Below are 20,900 nucleotides of genomic sequence, written 5' to 3'. Positions count from 1 at the left end.
TGCCCCAGTACTTCACAAGTGTTGGCAGGGTATGTGTCTATGGGGGCCAGGCCTGATCATAGAATTATTCAGTCATAGAATTTTACAGTACAGAAGGAGGCCGTTCGACCCATCGTACCTGTGCCGGCTCTCTGAAAGAGCGATCCCTGTATTTAAAAAAACATTGTCCACATCCCTTTTAAAAGTTATTATCGATTCTGCTGTTTCTGAGTGCCATCTCTGAACAACTCTCTGTGTAAATGTTTGTCTCCTAACCTCTCCCATCATTCTTTTGGTGATAATCTTAAAATGATGCTCTCTACTTACAGACTCATTAACCAGTGGAAATAGTTTTTCCCTGGTTGTCTTATCAAAACCCCTTATAATTTTGAACAGCTCTGTCAGATCTGCTCTAACCCTTGCTTGATCCTAGCCACGTGTGCATACTTGCCAGCAGGGATCCCCTCTCCCTCGCCCAGGGGCACTGAGGCAGATTGTAGTGTCCGAACCTCCACCATAGCTGAGTTCAACTGAATCGGCACGGAACAGGGAGTAGAGCTGGGATCTATCGGACGAGAGGCAAGAGACTAAGTCCACCACAGTGCACCCTATAATAACCCTCAGACTGTCACAGAAGAACTTGATATTGAAATAACTCACAGCATTTAGAATTGAAGAAACCCAGCTGGTCTGTACACAATAGTACAACAGGGTACCTGGAATCTTACCGTGTTTTCCTGTAAGTACAAGTGTAAGCGCACTCTCGAGCCACCTGTCTAGCCAGTGAAAAGAGATCGACTCTCCGCATCAGCAAGGTGTTATCTTCCATGCAAAACTGAGCAGCCGCCTCATTGATCGTCAGCTGAAACAGGATTAGAAACAGAGAGTGCTTCAGAGTCCAGCCCATACAGGAGGCAGCACGAGCAGTGAATTGTACTTTTAGAAACTGGCAGCCAGTCCGAGCCAATAGAGAGTGCTGTTCCCCTGCGAGAGAGGAGGCCTTTTGATACTTGCTGGTATCCTGCACCCTTGAGCAACCATTTGCTCTGCATTCCTTTTTTAAAAAAATCGAATTCCCCCACCCCGATTGTACGACTCTTGCTGGGGTACAGTGCCAAAGTGCCCTTTGTCACCTTCTCCTCATGTCCTGTGTTAGTTTTTGAGTCTAGATCGTGAGCATTGGCCAGCTATTTGACCGTATGCAGCATCACAGCTGAGCCCAATCACGTCCTCGCCTGACATCCAAATGTCTCCCAACAGGAGTCATTGGATAGTGAGCGGAAGCAGGGCCCCTGGCCGCTTTCTCCTCACTAGCCCATAAATACAGAGGCCTGTAACTGAGGCTGGAGCTGAGCGAAGATCGAGAAGTAAGGGCTCTGTTTTGGCGCTAGGAAAAATTGGAACACCTGAAACATTCACTCCCTCCACCACCGGCGCACCGTGGCTGCAGTGTGTACCGTCTACAAGATGCACCGCAGCAACTTGCCAAGGCTTCTCCCAAACCCGTGACCTCTACCGCATAGAAGGACAAGGGCAGCAGGCGCATGGGAACACCACCCCCTCCAAGTTCCCCTCCGAGTCACACACCATCCTGACTTGGAAATATATCGGCCGTTCCTTCATTGTTGCTGGGTCACAATCCTGGAACTCCCTCCCCAACAGCACTGTGGGAGCTCCTTCACCACACGGACTGCAGCGGTTCAAGGCGGCGGCTCACCACCACCTTCTCAAGGGGCAATAAATTACCAGTGACGCCCACATCCCAGGAACAAATTTTTTTAAATCCCCATTTTGCTTGGGGCCGCCAGCTTGTGAGTACTATGGAGTGTTAACATTCGCAGCTAATTGAGCAGATGGAGTTTTAAAGCAGTCCTCCTATTCTCAGCAATTCCAAGCGATCACAGGCTAGAAATGACTGTGGGTTGTACAAACGTTGGATGTGCTTGTATCAAATTCCTCTCCGTGGTATTTTAGCCACTGTAACGTGTATAGCTCCATAAAAAGAACAGAGAGGTATTTTGTACAAGTGTTACGCAATTAAACTTTCCATACAATAATTTCCAGGCCCCTGTGTTAAACGTAACAGAACGGAAAATTCATGTTGACATTTTCTGGGGGGGTGGGGGGGCAGGGGGGAAGTATAGGTAATTGGTTTGCTACATTTGTTCAGGCAAACTGAGGCATTTTTTCAATGTCTTTTTTAAATGGGTGAATCTCCCAAATATCTGTCCCACTGGATTTTAAAACAAGTTGCTACCGGCCTGGTTCTGCATCAATTAGACGCAGCAGTTCCCGTAGGCACCTTGTAGATGCAGCATGCCTGTGGTAAACTGGTGGGTGTGTGGCGTTACCACGTGTTACCAAGCATGAAAGGAGTGGGTCATGGCTCAGGTTCTGATATTTGTTTCGCTGATGATGAAAACCTGTTGTGATTAATAAAGGAAATAGGGATAAAATAGCCTTCTGTTTAAAAAAAGCAGGCATTGTTTCCAGTTGGCAATTTCAAAATTTCCAAGACAACTCACTCAAAAACTGGGTTCAAACACCAGACTGAGTTGCTCTGCAAGAAGAGGGGCTGTTTTGATGATAAAGCAGCCTATCTGATATTTCAGGGGGTGTACAATACATCTCTGATATCACCAGTACAAAGAACATAAATCTCCAACACACATGCACCTTACATGTGTACAAATTATGCCTTGTTTAATGTGCTGGAGGTGTGAAGAATCTTGTTGAACTCGCATTTCTTGATTCAAACAGCTATAAGTACATCAGCAATTACCATCAGTAAGAAATATGCACACTCGCAAACAGGATGGCAAATACTACTTTATAGGGGTCTAGATAACTCTTAAAGCTGCAACATCCTATATTTGTCTTATCTACAGCGCTACGGAAACACAATGCATTCATTCTTAGAAATTTGCATTTTAATACTGAGGGATGATGAGCAGAGGTGACTGGTTTTACTGCTATACACGTTAGGGGAGAAATTGGTCTGGGGCCCTATTGAATCAGCAGACTATACTCTGCTCAATTTTCTTTTCTATTGACGGAGTGTAGAACGGGCTGGCGATTCGCTAGTGCCGGTTTTGTATTATCGCCTAAAACGACGTCCTCTCCTTTTTCTTCTCCCCCATTAGTCACAAAAGGTTCAGGTATTTGGGGAAATGGGGGTTCGCAGAATGACATAAATCCCATATTTCCAATTCTCATTCTGCCTTATCAAAATGCAAATGACTTTCCGATGAATCTTGGTGGAGCTGCTCCTTGTGGTAAATGGCAGGTTTTGCACCTCCTCCTCCTCTCTGAATCCTCACCACTGAAAGCGAAACCCATCGCACCGTCTCCTAATCTAACTCGCTCTTCCCAGAACCTCAATACTGTGGAACTCCTCACCTCCTTTAGTCCCCCCCCTCCCTCCTACAATCTACAGCTTGAAAAAACCCTAGCTTGGCATCACCCAACCATTACCCTTGATTTATCTCATAAGAATTAGGAGCAGGAGTAGGCCATTCGGCCCTTTCGAGCCTGCTCCGCCATTCGATAAGATCATGGCTGATCTTCGACCTCAATTCCATTTTCCTGCACTATCCCCACATCCATTAATTCTCTTAATATCTATCTTCTTCCTTATTCTATTCAACTGTGGTGGGGCCCAGATCGCTGGGCCTTGGCTCTTCCTCTTGATTTCTCAATAAAAATGCAAACTGCTTAAATTCTGCTCCAAAGGCAGAAAGCATTTTAATGGTGGGGCAGTGTAGCTTTAAGATCTGGAGATCTATGGCTCTGCCCCATCTGCGTGTGCTCTCCTTAACGCTACATGCTTGAGAGTTCTGTGACACAAGTTACTTCTCGATCCTCTCTACTATGAACAAGGAACCCAATGACTACTTGCAATAGACATCAGTGATAAGGATACATGAGTAATGATACACGAGAAAGCGTGCATTCGTTGTGGGACTTGGCATCCCGGCAACCATCCATGACACAAGGTAAAGCCAAGCATTAAGACTAACCATCGAGGACGAGAACCGAAAGATGCCCATTTGAGCTCATAGCTAACATTAAGAAAATGGATCAAGTAGAGTGTTTTAAAGCTAAGATGATATAAATATGTTTCTCTTTATTTCACAGTAGCAGCCTTGATGCACAATGATACAAGGTTCATGGGGAGTGGGTATTTACAATGATTTGTCAACAATCAGCGCTGCTTTAATCCCCTGCTTGTAATTATATATTTATTAAACTGTCTCCACCCTCCATCCCTCACATTTCGTCAGAGCTGCTTCTATTTACATTACAAGGATTATACAATCAGTTCCCAACCTCGTGCTGTGTCAGCTGTTTGCTGTCCCTGCGCTTGGAGTCAGATCGCCCATAGATTGCACTATACTTCCGAATTTCCTCCTCCTTTACAGGATCACGCTTCTCCATCTCGAAGATGTGACCAATGGATTTTGCTAGCTTCTTGTTCAGTCTCAAAAGTTCCTTGGCTTCCTGGGGATCGCTTTTGGGGAAGGTGTTCATCACGTGCCTGACACTCTCTGCGATCGTGCGGACCGTATCGAGGTCCAGTTTACACGTGTTCTCTCGGGGAGATGGGGGGAGCACTTGGTCCTCCTCGGTGAGGCTGGTGTCGGCCTCTGGCGTGTGCCACCCTTGCCAAACCGGGGCATCGCTGGAAATCTGCACTGGGGAATTCTTCTCCCCGCCATCAGATGAGGAGTTCGGGCTGATGCTCCTTGCCGATGCTGTGACGAAACTCTGCAGATGTTTGGCTTGCATTTCAGGAGAATTGCCTCTGCCATTACTGACTGACTTCCTCTTTGGCTCCTGTGCAGATGCCCCTGACAGTTTAAATAGGGGGATGCTACTGACCGGAACGGAGGCCAGAGGCTGGTTGAAAATGGCTGGGTTGGCCATCCACTCCCGTAAGGCCTTTTGGAGCCTTCGGACATGGAGAGGTTTGGTTGCCATGCCAACCAAGGCCATGATTTCCAAGAACTCCTCCTCTCCGGCCTCACAGAGCTGCTTCACGTCATCCCCTCCCTGCTGAATGAACGTATCGTAATATGCCAGGAGATTGGCCCTCTGGAGAAGACGGTACAGCTGAAGCTCGCCAAGGGTTCGTGGCAAAGACATTGTCGGTGAATCGGCGCTGAACCTGTGAGTAAACAGCACAATATTTAGTCTCATGATTCAGACCAAAACCGGGGAATATTTTCTCACACATTCTATCACCAGTAGAATGTTTTGCTATCTAAATAAAGATCAGTCAGAATTCTGATAAAAGTCACCATTTTGCAAGCCCTGCAATGCCCAAATGCGCTCAAGGCTCTTGTTGTTGGACAGGAAGTAAGGCTTAAAGAATTGATCCAACCCACACAACAGTTACTTTGTTTCATTTCTGTTGCTACTGGGGATATTCAAAAATTTATCGTGCTGGTGGAAGCAATGGATTGTATTACAGCCCCGTAAGTCACTGTATCATCCTGCACCGACCCTGTGTGGTGGTCGGGACATTACAAACTCAAAGTCTGAAGTGTTTTGTGTGGGGGTGGGGGGGGGGGGTGCGGGGTAGGGGATGGTAGATGGGGTGCAGACCTTTATACTATCTACAGAATTATTTTCTCAGTGATATTTTTAAGACATGGGGTGGATTTACTCCCAGAGCCGATCGCACCGGTTGTTCCATGTAGTCCTGCCGGGAAGCCTGGTCCATTTTGACGGCCAAGCCGCATTTGAATAAAGCTGGCAGGTTGTGGTCAGAAACTCGAGAGCCTCGGGGCAGCCCACCAGTTATGCAACATCAGGCGGCCTGGCTGGAAAGTAGGTCTGTGGGGGTGGTTCCAATCTGCTGGGGCGAGGGGGATAGCAGGGGAGCTGGAGTGGCAGAGGCCCAAGCTGGGGTTGTAGGGCTGGGAACACCACTCCTGCTCCTCCTCCAAGCCCCACAAACATGACAAGTAATTCACCTTACGAGTCCTCTGCAGCTGGGCCACGAGCTGATACTGCTCGGAGCGGGCACAACACAAGCTCAGTCCAAAAACGGCAATAGAAACATAGAAAATAGGAGCAGGAGTAGGCCATTTGGCCCTTCGAGTCTGCACCACCATTCAATATGATCATGGCTGATCCTTTATCTCAACACCATATTCCCGCTTTTTCCCCATACCCCTTGATGCTTTTTGTGTCTAGAAATCTATCTATCTCCCTCTTAAATATATTCAGTGACTTGGCCTCCACAGCCTTCTGTGGTAGAGAATTCCACAGGTTCACCACCCTCGGAGTGAAAACATTTCTCCTCATCTCCGTCCTAAATTTCCTCCTGAGGCTGTGACCCCTTGTTCTAGACTTCCCAGCCCCCGGGGAAACATCCTCCCCGCATCCAGTCTACCCAACCCAGTCAGGATTTCATACGTTTCAATGAGATCCCCTCTCATTCTTCTAAACTCCAGTGAATACAGGCCCAGTCGACCCAATCGGGGTCTTACTGACATCATAGGAGCCTGATTTACATTTGAAATGGTCCTGATGCCTGACTCTGGGCACCACTCCGGCTACCCAGCGATAAGCCCCAGTAAACATTGCTGTGGCCATGGTGAAGGAGGCAACGATGGCAGCAGGTCATTGTCCATTATTTCCGGGCACTGCCATGTCACCCCCTTTCCACCGAGCGGAAGGGCTGGAAATTCAGCCCACTCAGCATTGCATTCAAAAGTGAAACTTTACACCAGAGAGGGTTTATTTAAAAACTTTCTTTTGAATAAAAAGCTTTAACGGTAACCAGGGCAGCAGGAGGTTGGGGGAAGAAGCAACAGCTGAACCATCCATTTACAACAGCTGGATCCCTGAACCACAGGAGTTGGCAATTCTTGTGATTGGAGAAAGTGGTGCACGAGGTTGCACCATTAATTGGATAGGGTGAGCATTGATGGACCTGATTCTCACTCCTATTGTGTCTTCATAAGGTTGGAAAGTATAAAGGGAAGAGATAAATTAAGTAGAAGTGACTAGGTGACATCAAGGCTGGAGTTTAAAAGTCTGTAGAATATAGAAGGGAAGGCTGAGCAATTCCAGTTTTAAAGTCCTTGGAAAGGATGAGTAGAAGATGCTGATGATTCTTAATATCGACATGGCGAGAATGTAGTGAGCAGGAAGAATGTGTAGGGTGGTATATTTGGAACTTCGAAGGAACAAGACAGTGAAGTTCAGAGGAGCACTGCCCAGAGTATTGATAACATAGAGAAAGCTTACAATGGGAGAAGGAGGTTGGAAGGCCCAGATGGGAGAGAGGTCACCAACAGGTGACCAACATCATGCCCAGGAGTGGGAGAGGTGTTAGAAAAACCTCCCCAGATATGGGAGCAGCATCAAATCTTGGACGGAGTTGGATTGTATAGAGAGGAAATGAGTAATGATTACAGAACAAACAGGAAATCTGTTTAACACTCGTACTAAGCACTAAATCAAAACTTGTATTTTATAATTCATACGAAGTTGTTTATCCAGTACTAAGTTGAAGCATAAACTCGTATTACTAAAAGACCTGTCACGTGATAATGCCATATAAGAACAGTCACCACCATCTTACACCACTACGATCAGTATGTTATATGGAATCAGTGTATTACAGTCTATATTACACACAGTCCATATCTATCATATTATACACAGTCCTATATATTATATACTATCAGTATATATTACATGCAGTCAGTATATATTCATTACAATCAGCGTGTATGATACTCTGTCAGTGTATATTTTACTAGATGGACCAACATGGTCTTTTCTAGTCCTGTACATTCTTATGTTCCTGTACACAGCCAGCACACAGTCTCCTTGTCTTAATTCAAAGTTGCTTGATTCACTTTACCGATAATTAATTTTCTTTGGGCTAGAAATTCCATTGCACCCCATTTGGGACGATAACTTTTGAAAAGTGAGAAAAGTATCGCCAAAATCTTTTTTTCATCCTGGAAACTTCAGCTTTAGCACTCCAAGAGGGGAGTGGAGCGTAAATCAAGCGCTAACCACTTCTCTTAGAGCACTAAGGTGTGTGAGAGGGGCGGGAGCGGCAGAGCGCTGAGTAATCTGCAGTGCAGCGCTGCTGGCATCAGAGGCTCCTTCCCTCGCTTAAAGGGAAGGGTCAATGATGGTTTGCATCATTCTTCTACTTCTGTGTGACCAGGGGACCTGCGCCACTGCCGTTACAGCCCCAATCACTCTCAGGGAGTGGCGGGCTGAGGCATCACTCAGCAATGAGGCATCACAAACTTTCAGCAGTCACCAGACTGGTGCGAAGAATAAAGTTTACCCTAGCTCACCTTTAATTATCGCCCCCCCCCCCCCCCGCCCCGCCCCACCAAGCGGCCAGCCAAGGTGATAATGCCGTCTGCAGCTGCTGTTGTTAATGCCCAGCAATGCCCGGGGGAGCGAATATCACATCCGGGGCGCTGTGCACCAGATGATGTCACTATCTATGGGGCGCAAGAGACCGAGGCGGCAAGTGTTAGTGCCAGCGCAAAACTACCAGGGAAGTTCTTGGGTGCCAGTGAATTCGCGCGCCCGATCGGTAACCCCTTAGTGTCCCATTACCACCCCTCGGAGACTCCAATGGGAGGCGCAAATCAGCCAAATTTCTCCCCCTTTAGCTCTAAACTCCCACTTTCCTATGTTATTTACGTTGCATAATTCAAATGATTGGGTATTCCAACTTTTTAGTGCAAAGACAACTTTGAGTTATCAGAACGTATTATATAAAATAGAAAATACCATGCAGCTGTTTATAGGCTGTAATTTAATCTCAGTTGATTCTGTGTGGAGTCTTAAAAGAACACTCAAGCTTTTTCCACAGTTTGCAGTCTCAGTGGAACGACGAGATATAGATTATAGCCTTGCAACTCACAGTCAACCATCTATTACCTTACCCAGACTCTGGGTGACAGAACAGTCTGGAGCACTTGGAATGAAGCAGCAGTTGATAAATAGAGAGGAGATTCCCTCTGGACCTGGCTAACTCCATGAGTTAGTTCAGTGTGGGCTATCCCCAGTCTCTTTCTCCTTTACCTTTGTATTTCTCAGAGCTTCTTGGCTGAAGTTGCCGTGCGGACTCTGGCGATCAGGCGGCTGTGGGGTTGTTGTGATGCTGCACACTTGCTGTGGGATCGCAGTCCCCGAGGAGCACCCGATGGGTGAACCCCGAGCTCCTGCCTGTGCCGCGTCCTCCTCGCCGCTACTTTTCGCTCTGCTGTTGAAGTGTTGAACGTGTTTTGTTTGTGTCGAAGTCTAGTTGGACAAGGGCTCTGGATATCCCCGGCTCGGTTTGCGCCTCCCACACGGGGGAGAAGATTGCCGAATGACGCGTGTCCGTCCGTGGGAGGAGACGGGGGCGGCGAGGAGCCCAGATCTGACCGAATAACAACCTCCATCGCCCGGGGAGACGCTCGATCAGAGGGCGGCAGGAGGCAGCAGACAGACAGGGCAGACACAACGCACAATGGAAGGCTTTTATTGAACAGAGAAGACACAAACCGCACACTGCCTACTGAAAGAGTAGAAAGCCTGAACTCCTCCTCATCTTTTACTGATCTTTTCTTTTTCTTGATTCATTCACGGTTTTTTAAAAACAGCTGCATTTTTAAAAACAAAATGTTATAGCAAATCAAGCAGCCTTGATAAAGTGAAAGGTTTTTCATGTAAAGCCGCTGATACATCATATATTCGTGGCTCAGTGGGTAGCACACTTGCCTCTGAGTCAGAAGGTTGTGGGTTCAAGGCCCGCTCCAGGGACCTGAGCACAAAAATCGAGGCTGACACTCCAGCGCAGTGCTGAGGGAGCGCCGCACTGAGGGAGCGCTGCACTGTCGGAGGGGCAATACTTGAGGGAGTGCGCACTGTCGGAGGGGCAGTACTGAGGGAGTGTCGGAGGGGCAGCACTGAGGGAGCGCCGCACTGTCGGAGGGGCAGTACTTGAGGGAGTGCGCACTGTCGGAGGGGCACTACTGATGGAGCGCCGCACTGTCGAAGGAGCAGTGCTGTCGGAGGGGCGGTACTGAGGGAGTGCCGCGCTGTCGGAGGGGCAGTGCTGTCGGAGGGGTGGTACTGAGGGAGTGCCGCGCTGTCGGAGGGGCAGTACTGAGGGAGCGCCGCACTGTCGAAGGAGCAGTGCTGTCGGAGGGGCGGTACTGAAGGAGTGCCGTGCTGTCGGAGGGGTGGTACTGAGGGAGTGCCGCGCTGTCGGAGGGGCAGTACTGAGGGAGCGCCGCACTGTCGGTGGGGCAGTACTGAGGGAGCGCCGCACTGTCGGTGGGGCAGTACTGAGGGAGCGCCGCACTGTCGGTGGGGCAGTACTGAGGGAGCGCCGCACTGTCGGATGGGCAGTACTGAGGGACACTCCATCTACACTACACCGTATCACCATCCCTATCCTCCCATGTAATGCCCTCCCACAGCCCATGTACACACTCCCCTATCACTGATCCTACCCACCCATTTAATCCCCTCCCACAGCCCATGTACACACTCCCCTGTCACTGACCCTACCCACCCTTTTAATCCCCTCCCACAGCCCATGTACACTCCCCTATCACTGACCATACCCACCCATTTAGTCCCCTCCCACAGCCCATGTACACACTCCCCTGTTACTGACCCGACCCACCCATTTAATCCCCTCCCACAGCCCATGTACACACTCCCCTATCACTGACTATACCCACCCATTTAATCCCCTCCCACAGCCCATGTACATACTCCCCTATCACTGACCCTACCCACTCATTTACTCCCCTCCCACAGCCCATGCACACTCACCTATCACTGACCCTACCCACCCATTTAATCCCCTCCCACAGCCCATGTACACACTCCCCTATCACTGACCATACCCACCCATTTAATCCCCTCCCACAGCCCATGTACACTCACCTATCACTGACCCTACCCACCCATTTAATCCCCTCCCACAGCCCATGTACACACTCCCCTATCACTGACCATACCCACCCATTTAATCCCCTCCCACAGCCCATTTACACTCCCCTATCACTGACCCTACCCACCCAATTAATCCCCTCCCACAGCCCATGCACACTCCCCTATCACTGACTATACCCACCCATTTAATCCCCTCCCACAGCCCATGTGCACTCTCCCCTATCACTGACCCTACCCACCCATTTAATCCCCTCCCACAGCCCATGTACACTCTCCCGTATAACTGACCCTACCCACCCATTTAATCCCCTCCCACAGCCCATGTACACTCCACTATCACTGACCCTACCCACCCATTTAATCCCCTCCCACAGCCCATGTACACACTCCCCTATCACTGACCCTACCCACTCATTTACTCCCCTCCCACAGCCCATGTACACTCTCCGCTATCACTGACTATACCCACCCATTTAATCCCCTCCCACAGCCCATGTACACACTCCCCATCACTGACCCTACCCACCCATTTATTCCCCTCCCACAGCCCATGTACACACTCCCCTATCACTGACCCTACCCACCCATTTAATCACCTCCCACAGCCCATGTACACACTCCCCTATCACTGACCCTACCCACTCATTTACTCTCCTCCCACAGCCCATGTACACTCACCTATCACTGACCCTACCCACCCATTTAATCCCCTCCCACAGCCCACGTGCACACTCCCCTATCACTGACTATACCCACCCATTTAATCCCCTCCCACAGCCCATGTACACTCACATATCACTGACCCTACCCACCCATTTAATCCCCTCCCACAGCCCATGTACACACTCCCCGATCACTGACCCTACCCAGCCATTTAATCCCCTCCCACAGCCCATGTACACTCCCCTATCACTGACCCTACCCACCCATTTAATCCCCTCCCACAGCCCATGTACACACTCCCCTGTCACTGACCCTACCCACCCATTTAATCCCCTCCCACAGCCCATGTACACACTCCCCTATCACTGACCCTACCCACTCATTTACTCCCCTCCCACAGCCCATGTACACTCTCCGCTATCACTGACTATACCCACCCATTTAATCCCCTCCCACAGCCCATGTACACACTCCCCATCACTGACCCTACCCACCCATTTAATCCCCTCCCACAGCCCACGTACACACTCCCCTATCACTGACTATACCCACCCATTTAATCCCCTCCCACAGCCCATGTGCACTCTCCCCTATCACTGACCCTACCCACCCATTTAATCCCCTCCCACAGCCCATGTACACACTCCCCTATCACTGACCCTACCCACTCATTTACTCTCCTCCCACAGCCCATGTACACTCACCTATCACTGACCCTACCCACCCATTTAATCCCCTCCCACAGCCCACGTGCACATTTCCCTATCACTGACTATACCCACCCATTTAATCCCCTCCCACAGCCCATGTACACTCACATATCACTGACCCTACCCACCCATTTAATCCCCTCCCACAGCCCATGTACACACTCCCCGATCACTGACCCTACCCACCCATTTAATCCCCTCCCACAGCCCATGTACACAATCCCCTATCACTGACCCTACCCACCTATTTAATCCCCTCCCAAAGCCCATGTACACTCTCCCCTATCACTGACCCTACCCACCCATTTAATCCCCTCCCACAGCCCATGTACACTCCCCTATCACTGACTATACCCACCCATTTAATCCCCTCCCACAGCCCATGTGCACTCTCCCCTATCACTGACCCTACCCACCCATTTAATCCCCTCCCACAGACAATGTACACTTCCATATCACTGACCCTAACCACCCATTGAATCCCCTCCCACAGCCCATGTATACTCTCCCCTATCACTGACCCTACGCACCTATTTAATCCCCTCCCACAGCCCATGTGCACTCCACTATCACTGACCCTACCCAACCATTTAATCCCCTCCCACAGCCCATGTACACACTCCCCTATCACTGACCCTACCCACCCATTTAATCCCCTCCCACAGCCCATGTACACTCTCCCCTATCACTGACCCTACCCACCCATTTAATCCCCTCCCACATCCCATGTACACACTCCCGTATCACTGACCCTACCCACCCATTTAATCCCCTCCCACAGCCCATGTACACTCACCTATCACTGACCCTACTCACCCATTTATTTCCCCTCCCACAGCCTATGTACACTCCCCGATCACTGACTGTACCCACCCATTTAATCCCCTCCCACAGCACATGTACACACTCCCCTATCACTGACTATACCCACCCATTTAATCCCCTCCCACAGCCCATTTCCACTCCCCTATCATTGACCCTACCAACCCAATTAATCCCCTCCCACAGCCCATGTACACTCCCCTATCACTGACTATACCCACCCAATTAATCCCCTCCCACAGCCCATGTACACTCACCTATCACTGACCCTACCCACCCATTTAATCCCGTCCCACAGCCCATGTACACTCCCCCATCACTGACTATACCCACCCATTTAATCACCTCCCACAGCCCATGTCTACATTCCCGTATCACTGACCCTGCCCATCCATTTAATCACCTCCCACAGCCCATGTACACACTCACCTATCACTGACCCTATCCACCCATTTAATCCCCTCCCACAGCCCATGTACACACTCCCCTATCACTGACGGTACCCACCCATTTAATCACCTCCCACAGCCCATGTACACACTCCCCTGTCACTGACCCTACCCACCCATTTAATCCCCTCCCACAGCCCCTGTACACAATCCCCTATCACTGACCCTACCCACCCATTTAATCCCCTCCCATAGCCTATGTACAGTCCCCGATCACTGACTGTACCCACCCATTTAATTGCCTCCCACAGCCCATGCACACTCTCCCCTATCACTGACCCTACCCACCCATTTAATCCCCTCCCACATCCCATGTACACACTCCCCTATCACTGACCCTACCCACCCATTAAATCCCCTCCCACAGCCCATGGACACTCACCTATCACTGACCCGACCCACCCATTTATTTCCCCTCCCACAGCCTATGTACACTCCCCGATCACTGACTGTACCCACCCATTTAATCCCCTCCCACAGCACATGTACACACTCCCCTATCACTGACTATACCCACCCATTTAATCCCCTCCCACAGCCCATTTCCAGTCCCCTATCATTGACCCTACCCACCCAATTAATCCCCTCCCACAGCCCATGTACACTCCCCTATCACTGACTATACCCACCCAATTAATCCCCTCCCACAGCCCATGTACACTCACCTATCACTGACCCTACCCACCCATTTAATCCCGTCCCACAGCCCATGTACACTCCCCCATCACTGACTATACCCACCCATTTAATCACCTCCCACAGCCCATGTCCACACTCCCGTATCACTGACCCTACCCATCCATTTAATCACCTCCCACAGCCCATGTACACACACCCCTATCACTGACCCTACCCACCCATTTAATCCCCTCCCACAGCCCATGTACACACTCCCCTATCATTGACCCTACCCACCCATTTAATCCCCTCCCACAGCCCATGTACACACTCCCCTATCATTGACCCTACCCACCCATTTAATCCCCTCCCACAGCCCATGTACACACTCCCCTATCACTGACGGTACCCACCCATTTAATCACCTCCCACAGCCCCTGTACACACTCCCCTATCACTGACCCTACCCACCCATTTAATCCCCTCCCACAGCCTATGTACAGTCCCCGATCACTGACTGCACCCACCCATTTAATCCCCTCCCCCAGCACATGTACACACTCCCCTATCACTGACTATACCCACCCATTTAATCCCCTCCCACAGCCCATGTGCACTCTCCCCTATCACTGACCCTACCCACCCATTTAATCCCCTCCCACTGCCAATGGACACTTCCCTATCACTGACCCTACCCACCCATTTAATCCCCTCCCACAGCCCATGTACACTCTCCCGTATAACTGACCCTACCCACCCATTTAATCCCCTCCCACAGCCCATGTACACTCCACTATCACTGACCCTACCCACCCATTTAATCCCCTCCCACAGCCCATGTACACACTCCCCTATCACTGACCCTACCCACTCATTTACTCCCCTCCCACAGCCCATGTACACTCTCCGCTATCACTGACTATACCCACCCATTTAATCCCCTCCCACAGCCCATGTACACACTCCCCATCACTGACCCTACCCACCCATTTATTCCCCTCCCACAGCCCATGTACACACTCCCCTATCACTGACCCTACCCACCCATTTAATCACCTCCCACAGCCCATGTACACACTCCCCTATCACTGACCCTACCCACTCATTTACTCTCCTCCCACAGCCCATGTACACTCACCTATCACTGACCCTACCCACCCATTTAATCCCCTCCCACAGCCCACGTGCACACTCCCCTATCACTGACTATACCCACCCATTTAATCCCCTCCCACAGCCCATGTACACTCACATATCACTGACCCTACCCACCCATTTAATCCCCTCCCACAGCCCATGTACACACTCCCCGATCACTGACCCTACCCAGCCATTTAATCCCCTCCCACAGCCCATGTACACTCCCCTATCACTGACCCTACCCACCCATTTAATCCCCTCCCACAGCCCATGTACACACTCCCCTGTCACTGACCCTACCCACCCATTTAATCCCCTCCCACAGCCCATGTACACACTCCCCTATCACTGACCCTACCCACTCATTTACTCCCCTCCCACAGCCCATGTACACTCTCCGCTATCACTGACTATACCCACCCATTTAATCCCCTCCCACAGCCCATGTACACACTCCCCATCACTGACCCTACCCACCCATTTAATCCCCTCCCACAGCCCACGTACACACTCCCCTATCACTGACTATACCCACCCATTTAATCCCCTCCCACAGCCCATGTGCACTCTCCCCTATCACTGACCCTACCCACCCATTTAATCCCCTCCCACAGCCCATGTACACACTCCCCTATCACTGACCCTACCCACTCATTTACTCTCCTCCCACAGCCCATGTACACTCACCTATCACTGACCCTACCCACCCATTTAATCCCCTCCCACAGCCCACGTGCACATTTCCCTATCACTGACTATACCCACCCATTTAATCCCCTCCCACAGCCCATGTACACTCACATATCACTGACCCTACCCACCCATTTAATCCCCTCCCACAGCCCATGTACACACTCCCCGATCACTGACCCTACCCACCCATTTAATCCCCTCCCACAGCCCATGTACACAATCCCCTATCACTGACCCTACCCACCTATTTAATCCCCTCCCAAAGCCCATGTACACTCTCCCCTATCACTGACCCTACCCACCCATTTAATCCCCTCCCACAGCCCATGTACACTCCCCTATCACTGACTATACCCACCCATTTAATCCCCTCCCACAGCCCATGTGCACTCTCCCCTATCACTGAACCTACCCACCCATTTAATCCCCTCCCACAGACAATGTACACTTCCATATCACTGACCCTAACCACCCATTGAATCCCCTCCCACAGCCCATGTATACTCTCCCCTATCACTGACCCTACGCACCTATTTAATCCCCTCCCACAGCCCATGTGCACTCCACTATCACTGACCCTACCCAACCATTTAATCCCCTCCCACAGCCCATGTACACACTCCCCTATCACTGACCCTACCCACCCATTTAATCCCCTCCCACAGCCCATGTACACTCTCCCCTATCACTGACCCTACCCACCCATTTAATCCCCTCCCACATCCCATGTACACACTCCCGTATCACTGACCCTACCCACCCATTTAATCCCCTCCCACAGCCCATGTACACTCACCTATCACTGACCCTACTCACCCATTTATTTCCCCTCCCACAGCCTATGTACACTCCCCGATCACTGACTGTACCCACCCATTTAATCCCCTCCCACAGCACATGTACACACTCCCCTATCACTGACTATACCCACCCATTTAATCCCCTCCCACAGCCCATTTCCACTCCCCTATCATTGACCCTACCAACCCAATTAATCCCCTCCCACAGCCCATGTACACTCCCCTATCACTGACTATACCCACCCAATTAATCCCCTCCCACAGCCCATGTACACTCACCTATCACTGACCCTACCCACCCATTTAATCCCGTCCCACAGCCCATGTACACTCCCCCATCACTGACTATACCCACCCATTTAATCACCTCCCACAGCCCATGTCTACATTCCCGTATCACTGACCCTGCCCATCCATTTAATCACCTCCCACAGCCCATGTACACACTCACCTATCACTGACCCTATCCACCCATTTAATCCCCTCCCACAGCCCATGTACACACTCCCCTATCACTGACGGTACCCACCCATTTAATCACCTCCCACAGCCCATGTACACACTCCCCTGTCACTGACCCTACCCACCCATTTAATCCCCTCCCACAGCCCCTGTACACAATCCCCTATCACTGACCCTACCCACCCATTTAATCCCCTCCCATAGCCTATGTACAGTCCCCGATCACTGACTGTACCCACCCATTTAATTGCCTCCCACAGCCCATGCACACTCTCCCCTATCACTGACCCTACCCACCCATTTAATCCCCTCCCACATCCCATGTACACACTCCCCTATCACTGACCCTACCCACCCATTAAATCCCCTCCCACAGCCCATGGACACTCACCTATCACTGACCCGACCCACCCATTTATTTCCCCTCCCACAGCCTATGTACACTCCCCGATCACTGACTGTACCCACCCATTTAATCCCCTCCCACAGCACATGTACACACTCCCCTATCACTGACTATACCCACCCATTTAATCCCCTCCCACAGCCCATTTCCAGTCCCCTATCATTGACCCTACCCACCCAATTAATCCCCTCCCACAGCCCATGTACACTCCCCTATCACTGACTATACCCACCCAATTAATCCCCTCCCACAGCCCATGTACACTCACCTATCACTGACCCTACCCACCCATTTAATCCCGTCCCACAGCCCATGTACACTCCCCCATCACTGACTATACCCACCCATTTAATCACCTCCCACAGCCCATGTACACACACCCCTATCACTGACCCTACCCACCCATTTAATCCCCTCCCACAGCCCATGTACACACTCCCCTATCATTGACCCTACCCACCCATTTAATCCCCTCCCACAGCCCATGTACACACTCCCCTATCACTGACGGTACCCACCCATTTAATCACCTCCCACAGCCCCTGTACACACTCCCCTATCACTGACCCTACCCACCCATTTAATCCCCTCCCACAGCCTATGTACAGTCCCCGATCACTGACTGCACCCACCCATTTAATCCCCTCCCCCAGCACATGTACACACTCCCCTATCACTGACTCTACCCACCCATTTAATCCCCTCCGACAGCCCATTTACACTCTCCTATCACTGACCCTACCCACCCAATTAATCCCCTCCCACAGCCCATGTACACTCCCCTATCACTGACTATACCCACCCATTTAATCGCCTCCCACAGCCCATACACACTCTCCCCTATCACTGACCCTACCCACCCATTTAATCCCCTCCCACAGCCCATGTACACAATCTCCTATCACTGACCCTACCCACCTATTTAATCCCCTCCCAAAGCCCATGTACACTCTCCCCTATCACTGACCCTACCCACCCATTTAATCCCCTCCCACAGCCCATGTACACTCCCCTATCACTGACTATACCCACCCATTTAATCCCCTCCCACAGCCCATGTGCACTCTCCCCTATCACTGACCCTACCCACCCATTTAATCCCCTCCCACAGACAATGTACACTTCCATATCACTGACCCTAACCACCCATTGAATCCCCTCCCACAGCCCATGTATACTCTCCCCTATCACTGACCCTACGCACCTATTTAATCCCCTCCCACAGCCCATGTGCACTCCACTATCATTGACCCGACCCAACCATTTAATCCCCTCCCACAGCCCATGTACACACTCCCCTATCACTGACCCTACCCACCCATTTAATCCCCTCCCACAGCCCATGTACACTCTCCCCTATCACTGAACCTACCCACCCATTTAATCCCCTCCCACATCCCATGTACACACTCCCGTATCACTGACCCTACCCACCCATTTAATCCCCTCCCACAGCCCATGTACACTCACCTATCACTGACCCTACTCACCCATTTATTTCCCCTCCCACAGCCTATGTACACTCCCCGATCACTGACTGTACCCACCCATTTAATCCCCTCCCACAGCACATGTACACACTCCCCTATCACTGACTATACCCACCCATTTAATCCCCTCCCACAGCCCATTTCCACTCCCCTATCATTGACCCTACCCACCCAATTAATCCCCTCCCACAGTCCATGTACACTCCCCTATCACTGACTATACCCACCCAATTAATCCCCTCCCACAGCCCATGTACACTCACCTATCACTGACCCTACCCACCCATTTAATCCCGTCCCACAGCCCATGTACACTCCCCCATCACTGACTGTACCCACCCATTTAATCCCCTCCCACAGCACATGTACACACTCCCCTATCACTGACTATACCCACCCATTTAATCCCCTCCCACAGCCCATTTCCACTCCCCTATCATTGACCCTACCCACCCAATTAATCCCCTCCCACAGCCAATGTACACTCCCCTATCACTGACTATACCCACCCAATTAATCCCCTCCCACAGCCCATGTACACTCACCTATCACTGACCCTACCCACCCATTTAATCCCGTCCCACAGCCCATGTACACTCCCCCATCACTGACTATACCCACCCATTTAATCACCTCCCACAGCCCATGTCTACATTCCCGTATCACTGACCCTGCCCATCCATTTAATCACCTCCCACAGCCCATGTACACACTCACCTATCACTGACCCTATCCACCCATTTAATCCCCTCCCACAGCCCATGTACACACTCCCCTATCATTGACCCTACCCACCCATTTAATCCCCTCCCACAGCCCATGTACACACTCCCCTATCACTGACGGTACCCACCCATTTAATCACCTCCCACAGCCCATGTACACACTCCCCTGTCACTGACCCTACCCACCCATTTAATCCCCTCCCACAGCCCCTGTACACAATCCCCTATCACTGACCCTACCCACCCATTTAATCCCCTCCCATAGCCTATGTACAGTCCCCGATCACTGACTGTACCCACCCATTTAATCCCCTCCCCCAGCACATGTACACACTCCCCTATCACTGACTCTACCCACCCATTTAATCGCCTCCGACAGCCCATTTACACTCTCCTATCACTGACCCTACCCACCCAATTAATCCCCTCCCACAGCCCATGTACACTCCCCTATCACTGACTATACCCACCCATTTAATCGCCTCCCACAGCCCATGCACACTCTCCCCTATCACTGACCCTACCCACCCATTTAATCCCCTCCCACAGCCCATGTACACTCCCCTATCACTGACTATACCCACCCATTTAATCCTCTCCCACAGCCCATGTGCACTCTCCCCTATCACTGACCCTACCCACCCATTTAATCCCCTCCCACAGCCCATGTACACTCCCCTATCACTGACTATACCCACCCATTTAATCCCCTCGCACAGCCCATGTACACTCACCTATCACTGACCCTACCCACCCATTTAATCCCCTCCCACAGCCCATGTACACTCCCCCATCACTGACTATACCCACCCATTTAATCGCCTCCCACAGCCCATGTACACTCCCCTATCACTGACTATACCCACCCAATTAATCCCCTCCCACAGCCCATGTACACTCACCTATCACTGACCCTACCCACCCATTTAATCCCATCCCACAGCCCATGTACACTCCCCCATCACTGACTATACCCACCCATTTAATCACCTCCCACAG

General features: G+C 50.9%; 2 protein-coding genes across 5 annotated transcripts in view; one reads left to right on the top strand and one right to left on the bottom strand.

Annotated features, from left to right (window-relative positions):
* Positions 1–9,451, bottom strand: part of nab2 (NGFI-A binding protein 2 (EGR1 binding protein 2)) — a 45,917-nt gene extending 36,466 nt beyond the window's left edge. For all 3 annotated transcript variants that reach the window (XM_070869706.1, XM_070869704.1, XM_070869705.1), the window contains exons 1-3: positions 9,055–9,451; positions 4,309–5,146; positions 708–841 (exon numbers count right to left, since the gene is read on the bottom strand). In XM_070869706.1, the coding sequence (XP_070725807.1) occupies positions 708–841; positions 4,309–5,124 (950 nt within the window). In that variant the 5' untranslated portion in view covers positions 5,125–5,146; positions 9,055–9,451. The remainder of the gene's footprint in view (positions 1–707; positions 842–4,308; positions 5,147–9,054) is intronic.
* nemp1 (nuclear envelope integral membrane protein 1) overlaps positions 1–20,900 on the top strand; it is a 129,242-nt gene that overhangs the window by 5,013 nt on the left and 103,329 nt on the right. The gene's annotated exons all lie outside the window — the stretch shown is intronic.

The sequence above is a fragment of the Pristiophorus japonicus genome, chromosome X (genome assembly GCF_044704955.1).
Source record: "Pristiophorus japonicus isolate sPriJap1 chromosome X, sPriJap1.hap1, whole genome shotgun sequence".
Classification (NCBI taxonomy): Eukaryota; Metazoa; Chordata; class Chondrichthyes; family Pristiophoridae; genus Pristiophorus; species Pristiophorus japonicus.
Note: the sequence above shows the minus strand (reverse complement) of the source record. Positions and strands in the feature narration are given on the sequence as shown.